General features: G+C 52.3%; 1 protein-coding gene across 4 annotated transcripts in view; it reads left to right on the top strand.

Annotated features, from left to right (window-relative positions):
• CPSF1 (cleavage and polyadenylation specific factor 1) overlaps positions 1-7151 on the top strand; it is a 22581-nt gene that overhangs the window by 7194 nt on the left and 8236 nt on the right. For all 4 annotated transcript variants that reach the window (XM_032256208.1, XM_032256197.1, XM_032256189.1 and 1 more), the window contains 2 exons: positions 6088-6115; positions 6226-6359. In XM_032256208.1, the coding sequence (XP_032112099.1) occupies positions 6088-6115; positions 6226-6359 (162 nt within the window). The remainder of the gene's footprint in view (positions 1-6087; positions 6116-6225; positions 6360-7151) is intronic.

Below are 7151 nucleotides of genomic sequence, written 5' to 3'. Positions count from 1 at the left end.
CTCACCGCAACCTCCGCCTCCTGGGTTCAGGCAATTCTCCTGCCTCAACCTCCTCAGTATCTGGGATTACAGGCACGCACCACCATGCCCAGCTAATGTTTTTGTATTTTTAGTAGAGACGGGGTTTCACCATGTTGACCAGGATGGTCTCGATCTCTTGACCTCGTGATCCACCCGCCTCGGCCTCCCAAAGTGCTGGAATTACAGGCTTGAGCCACCGCGCCCGGCTGTTTTTTGTTTTTAAGAAATGGGGTCTTGCTATGTTGCCCAGCCTGGCCTCAAACTCCTGGGCTCAAGCCCTCCTCCTGGGGTCAGTCTAGTTGTTGCTCTGTAACGAACTGCCCTGGAACATACAAACAAGGTCTGTCATCATCATCACACACACCTGGGGGTCAGGTTTTCAGGATTCATTGGAGTGTGGGGAGCCCTTGGCTCTGCTCCAGCAGGGCTGGGCTGAGCCTTGACTGGGATGACTTCAGGAGCTAGGGACAGGCTACATGTGTCTTCCCCCACCCCCACCCCGTCCCTCCACTCTGCCCAGTCCCCCAACATGGCTAGCTTGGTTTTCCTGGCAGCATGGCTGTGTTGGTATAGTTGAGCTTCTTATAGGAGCTCAGAGCCCCAGATGGATAAGGCAGAAGCTGCCAGTCACTTGAAGGGCTAGACCAGGAGGGCACCGTCCCTGCCAACACAGCCTGTCCTTCAGGCAGCCTCCAGCCCAGATTCACCTGGAGAGGGAGGGAGACAGCCATCTTTCATGCAGCTGTCTTTTTTTTTTTGAGACAGAATCTCGGTCTGTTGCTGAGGCTGGAGTGTAGTGGCACGATCTCAGCTCACTGCAACCTCTGCCTCCCAGGTTCAGGGGATTCTCCTGCCTCAGCCTCCTGAGTAGCTGGGACTACAGGTGCACACCACCATGCCCGGCTAATTTTTATTAGAGACAGGATTTCACCATGTTGCTCAGGCTAGTCCTGACCTTAGGTGATTCACATGCCTCGGCCTCCCAAAGCTCTCGGATTATAGGCGTGAGCCACTGCGCCCGGTCTCGTGCAGCTGTGTTGAACCTGTCCCAGAGAATCTAGTGCAGGCTCACCCACGGCCACAGAAAGGAAGGCACAGAACATGAGAGCAGTGAGGAGGGTGGGAGTGTCTGCTGGTACCTCAGTCTCAGGGAGGCAAGAAGCAAGGCCAGTTGCCCCTCAGGGTTTTAAGGGGCTGCTGCTTTGCAGAGAGAGGGAGGGGAAGACATGGACAGGAAGAGGGTGAACATGTGGCCTTGGGCAGCATACAAGGCCCCTTTACCAGGAAGAAAATATACAGGACTTTGTTGAAATTAATATGTTTCCCCCCCGCTTTTTGTTTTTTTTTGAAAGAGTTTTGCTCTTGTTGCCCAGGCTGGAGTACAGTGGCACAATCTTGGCTCACTGCAGCCTCTGCCTCCTGGGTTCAAGCGATTCTGCCACCTCAGCCTCCTGAGTAGCTGGGATTACAGGCACATGTCACCACACCGGCTAATTTTTGTATTTTTAGTAGAGATGGAGTTTGACCATGTTGGTCAGGCGGGTCTAGAATTCCTGACCTTGGGCCCACCTCGGCCTCCCAAAGTGCTGGGATTACAGGTGTGAGCCACTGCGCTCAGCCACGCTGCGTTGTTAGAAGGGTTGCAGGAGGAGTGCACAGATTTCCTGCGTACCTTCACCCAGCGTCCAGATGTGGACATTCTGCCATTCCTGCTTCCTTTCTCTTTTTTTTCTGAACCTGGAGAGTAAATTGCAGACAGGATGCCCCTTAGGTCCTAGATGGATTTTGTGCTTTCTGACAGTGAGACAATGTCTTCCAGAACCACAGAGCAGTATTCTAAATCAGGATGTCAACACCAGTGCGACTCCAGGCCTTAGTCAGAGCTGGCCATTGTCCCAACAACATCCTTGGCTGAGCATGGCATCGATGTCACAGCTGTTTAACCTAAAACAGGTGCTCAGTTTTTGTCTTTAATGACACTCTTGTTTGAAGGCTACAGAGTGTCGGTAGGGTGAGTCTTACTGGTAGGGTGAGATTGTCAGATATATCCAGGTGTTTTTTTTTTTAAATTTTCTTTATTTATTTCAGATGGCGTCTCGCTCAGCCGCTCAGGCTGGAGTGCGGTGACGCGATCTCGGCCCACTGCAACCACTGTCTCCCAGGTTCAAGCGATTGTCCCATCTCAGCCTCCTGAGTAGCTGAGATTACAGGTGCCCGCCATCATGCCCAGCTAATTTTTGTAATTTAGTAGAGACTAGTTTCACCGTGTTGGCCAGGCTGGTCTTGAACTTCTGACCTCAAGTGATCTGCCCACCTCGGCCTTCCAAAGTGCTAGGATTACAGGCACGAGCCACCACGCCCAGCCTTTTATGTATTTATTTTTTTTAAGACAGAGTTTCGCCGGGCGCGGTGGCTCAAGCCTGTAATCCCAGCACTTTGGGAGGCCGAGGCGGGTGGATCACGAGGTCAAGAGATCGAGACCATCCTGGTCAACATGGTGAAACCCCATCTCTACCGAAAATACAAAAACAAATTAGCTGGGCATGGTGGTGCGTGCCTGTAATCCCAGCTACTCAGGAGGCTGAGGCAGGAGAATTGCCTGAACCCAGGAGGTGGAGGTTGCGGTGAGCCGAGATCGCGCCATTGCACTCCAGTCGGGGTAACATGAGTGAAACTCCGTCTCAGAAAAAAAAAAAAAAAAAATGACAGAGTTTCGCTCTTGTTGGCTAGGCTGGAGTGCAAAGGCACCATCTCTGCTCACTGCAGCTTCCACCTACCGGGTTCAAGCGATTCTCTTGCCTCAGCCTCCTGAGTAGATGGGATTACAGATGCCTGCCACCATGCACAGCTAATTTTGTATTTTTAGTAGAGACAGGCTTTTTCCATGTTGGTCAGGCTGGTCTCGAACTCCTGACCTGAAGTGATCCACTCGCCTCAGTCTCCCAAAGTGCTGGGATTATAGGTGTGAGCCACCCGGCCAGGTGTTTATTTTTTATTTTAGTTTTTTGAGATGGGGTCTCACTCTTTTGCCCAGGCTGGAGTGTGGTGGCGTGATCTCTTCTCACTTCAACCTCCATCTCTGGGGTTCAAGCCATTCTCCTGCCCCAGCTAGGATCACAGGTGTGCACCACCATGCCCAGCTAATTTTTTGTTTTTTTAGTAGAGATGAAATTTCACCATGTTGGTCAGGCTGGTCTTGAACTCTTGACCTCAGTGATCCGCCCACCTCAGCCTCCCAAAGTGCTGGGATTACAGGTGTTAGCCACCTTCCCCGGCCAAGATATTCTCAGGTTTTTAGATGAGAAGTTTGTATTGGCTGGAACACCACAGCAGAGGCACACAGCATCCCCCTCAGCTTTCAGGAGGCAGCTGGAGGCTTTTGCCTCATGACCGGGTGCTGGTGCTTTAGTGTGTAGTTGGGTAGTGTTGGGCTGGATTCCCCCACCGTGAGGTTATTTTTTCCTTTTGTAACTAAAAAGTTCATTGTACAGACTTATTTTGAAACCCTGTAAATATCCTTTTATTGAAACTAATTTTTTTTTTTGAGACAGAGTCTTGCTCTTTCGCCCAGGTTGGAGTGCAGTGGAGTGATCTCAGCTCACTTCAGCGTCCGACACCCAAGTTCAAGCCGTTCTACTGACTCAGCCTCCAGAGTAGCTGGGATTACAGGCGTCCGCCTCCACGCCCAGCTAATTTTTGTATGTTTAGTAGAGATGAGGTTTTGCCAAGTTAGTCAGGCTGGTCTTGAACTCCTGACCTCAGTGATCTGCCCACCTCAGCCTCCCAAAGTGCTGGGATTACAGGCGTGAGTCACACGTCCAGCCTGAGTGTGGTTTTCTTTGCATTTATTTTTCTTCAGGTTTACTGACTTTTGAGACTGTAGATTGATGCTTTTCATCCTTTTTGGAAAAGTTTTGGTCACTCTTCTTTCTCTGTTGCCCAGGCTGGAGTACAGTGGTGTGATCTCGGCTCACTGCAACCTCCGCCACCTGGGTTCAAGCGATTCTCCTGTCTCAGCCTCCTGAGTAGCTGGGACTACAGGCGCATGCCACCACACCCAGCTAATTTTTGTATTTTTAGTAGAGATGAGGTTTCACCATATTGGTCAGGCTGGTCTTGAACTCCTGACCTCAGTTGATCCACCCAATTTGGCCTCCCAAAGTGCTGGGATTACAGATATGAGCCATGGCGCCTGGCCTTGGTCACTATTTCTTTAGCTACTGATTCTGTCCCCTTTCTCCTAAGATGCCAATTAGACATTAGACCATTTGACTATGTGCACATTTTTCTTTTCTATTTTTTTTTTAAGTTGGAGTTTTGCTGTTGTTGCCCAAGTTGGGATGTAGTGGCATGATCTTGGCTCACTGCAGCCTCTGCCTCCCAGGTTCAAGCCTGCCTTAGCCTCCCAAGTAGCTGGGATTACAGATGCACACCACCATGCCCAGCCCATTTTTGTATTTTTAGTAGAGACAGGTTTCTCCATGTTGGTCAGGCTGGTCTCAAACTCCCGACCTCAGGTGATCCCGCCCGCCTCGGCCTCCCAAAGTGCCAGGATTATAGGCGTGAGCCACCATGCCTGGCCTATGTTTTTCTTAAAATTCTTCTGAGTGGTTACCCTTCTTACATGTATGCAGAAGTGCAGTTGATCTCTGCATATTGACCTTACACTTGTCAGGGAGCGATCAGGCCTCCTTGGACGAAGAGAGAAAACTTTCAGTGTTTCACTCCCAGTGCCACATTACTGTAGACTTTTTGTAGATACCCTTTATTTAAGGAAGCTTGAGCTGGGCATGATGGCTCATGCCTGTAATCATAGCACCTTGGGAAGCCAAGGTGGGCGGATCACCTGAGGTCAGGGGTTGGAGACCTGCCTGGCCAACATGGCAAAACCCCTTCTCTACTAAACATAAAAAAATTGGTCATGGTGGTGCATGCCTGTAATCCCACCTGCTTGGGAGGCTGAGGCTGAGGTGGAATTGCTTGAACTCAGGAGGCAGAGGTTGCACTGAGCTGAGATCACACCACTGCACTCCAGCCTGGGCAACAGAGTGAGACTCCATCTCAAAAATAATTAAACAAACAAATAAGTCTCACTCACATGCGTGGGCCCAGCTACTTGGGAGGCTGAGGTGGGAGGATCACCTGAGCCTAAGAGGTCGAGGCTGCAGTGAGCCATGATTGCTACCGTGTACTCTAGCCTGGGAGACAGTGAGTCCCTATCCCAAAAAAACAAAAAAAGGCCTGGCGTGGTGGTTCACACCTGTCATTCCAGCACTTTGAGAGGCTAAGGTGGGTGACTCACGTGAGGTCAGGAGACCAGCCTGGCCAACATGGTGAAACCCCATCTCTACTAAAAATACAAAAATTAGCCAGATGTGATGGTGTGTGCCTGTAATCCCAGCTACTCTAGGGAAGCTGAGGCAGAAGAATCACTTGAACCTGGGAGGCAGAGGTTGCAGTGAGCCAAGATCGTGCCACTGTACTCCAACCTGGGGACAGAGTGAGACCTGTCTCAAAAAAAAAACAAAAACAAAACCACCTTTTCCTTGCCTTGAGAAAGGGGCATATAAAGATGCTAGTTACTTTAGCTACTTAGTAGCAAAGAACAGTCTCTTATCATCACAGCAAGGTAGCGGAAAGGGAGGAGGTGGAGCTGCAGCCTGGGGGAGCCTGGGGCATCCGGATAGCTCAGGGCTTCCTCTCTCTAACAGGCACACGTAACAAGTAGCTGTGGGTGTGCCACCAGGCAGGTTTGGCAGTGTGCAAAGAGTGCACTCTGACCCCAAGTGCTTGCCGCACGGGCCTGGCTGCTAGGGAGCCATGAGGTGGGGGATTTCTGGGGAGGGGCCTGTGCCAGGGCCAGCCGTGGGTGTGAGAGTGTAAGCGGGGTGGGGAGCAGGTGTGCACAGCTGTCTGCAGAAGCCCCTGGCCTGCTCCCTCCCTATGGCAGAGAGGGTTTGGGCAGAGCTCCCAGGTGGCAGGGGCCAGCCTTGGTGGTCTTGTTCCCTGGATGAGGTAAGCCACCAGGTGTGGCCCCTTACTGCCCTCTCTTCCTCCCTCCTCCAGGCTCTGACCAAGAATGACAGGAGCACAGGTGAGTATGGTGGGGTGGCCATGGGCTGCAGGGGTGCCAGGAGTGGCTGGGCCTTGGGCCCTGAGACCTGAGCCCTGAGCCCTGAGCCCTGAGCCCTGGCCTCTCCCTAGAGGGGAAGGCCCACCGGGAGAAGCTCGAACTCGCCGCCTCCTTCTCCTTCTTCGGCAACGTCATGTCCATGGCCAGCGTGCAGCTGGCGGGAGCCAAGCGGGATGCCCTGCTCCTGAGCTTCAAGGATGCCAAGGTGAGTGGTTGGCTTGGCGGGGGGTGTAGGGTCCAGCCCTGCTAGGGTCGTGGGGTGTCCCTTATCACTGTCCCGAGGCACTGGCTCCGAGAAATAAAGAGACAAGACATAGAAGCACAAAGAAAGTGCAGCTGGGCTTGGGGGCCTGCAGCGCCACTGACGTGGAGGCAGGTGAGGCCCGGAACGTCCGGGAGCGTCTGTATTGATTGAATATAGGTTAGGGGGCAGGGTAGTGAGTGAGGTCATCTTTAAGGATAGTGATAGGGTGAAGACATTCACGGGAGTGACAGGTGATGGGTCCACCCCCATTAGGTCACCAAGGCAAGGAGGCGGGCCGTGCGCAGTGAAGGGGGTGCAGTGTGCAACATCTCTTATCTAGGGGCATGCTACTTCTAAGGAGTTCTATAGGAGGAAGCTTTGAGTCAGCACAGTAGCAACAGAGCTGACAAGGTCTGCAGCCACCTGCTGGCAGCTTCCAGTGATTTCCATAGGAGGATGCTTTGAGCCAGTACATAGCAGCAGGGTTGGCAGGGTATACAGCCACCTAGGCATGATTACACCGGAGGGGTTTAAGCCCTCGGATGTTTGAGGGCTTGCCAACCCGAGGCCAGCTTCCATAAAAACTGGACGCAGGGTACTGCAACTCCTTTTCAGGAGGAGTGGCTCTTGCTCTAAGCCTGCCATACAGCGGGTATCTTTATGATACTGAACGCTGCTGCCTGGGCCAGCCTGCTACGTAACACGTGCCCTAGCAGGCAGAGGCACTACCGTTTGGGCCGCAGATTCTTGTCC

This window comes from Sapajus apella, unplaced genomic scaffold (assembly GCF_009761245.1).
Source record: "Sapajus apella isolate SASKATOON/1434 unplaced genomic scaffold, GSC_monkey_1.0 scaffold3, whole genome shotgun sequence".
Lineage (NCBI taxonomy): Eukaryota > Metazoa > Chordata > Mammalia > Primates > Cebidae > Sapajus > Sapajus apella.
Note: the sequence above shows the minus strand (reverse complement) of the source record. Positions and strands in the feature narration are given on the sequence as shown.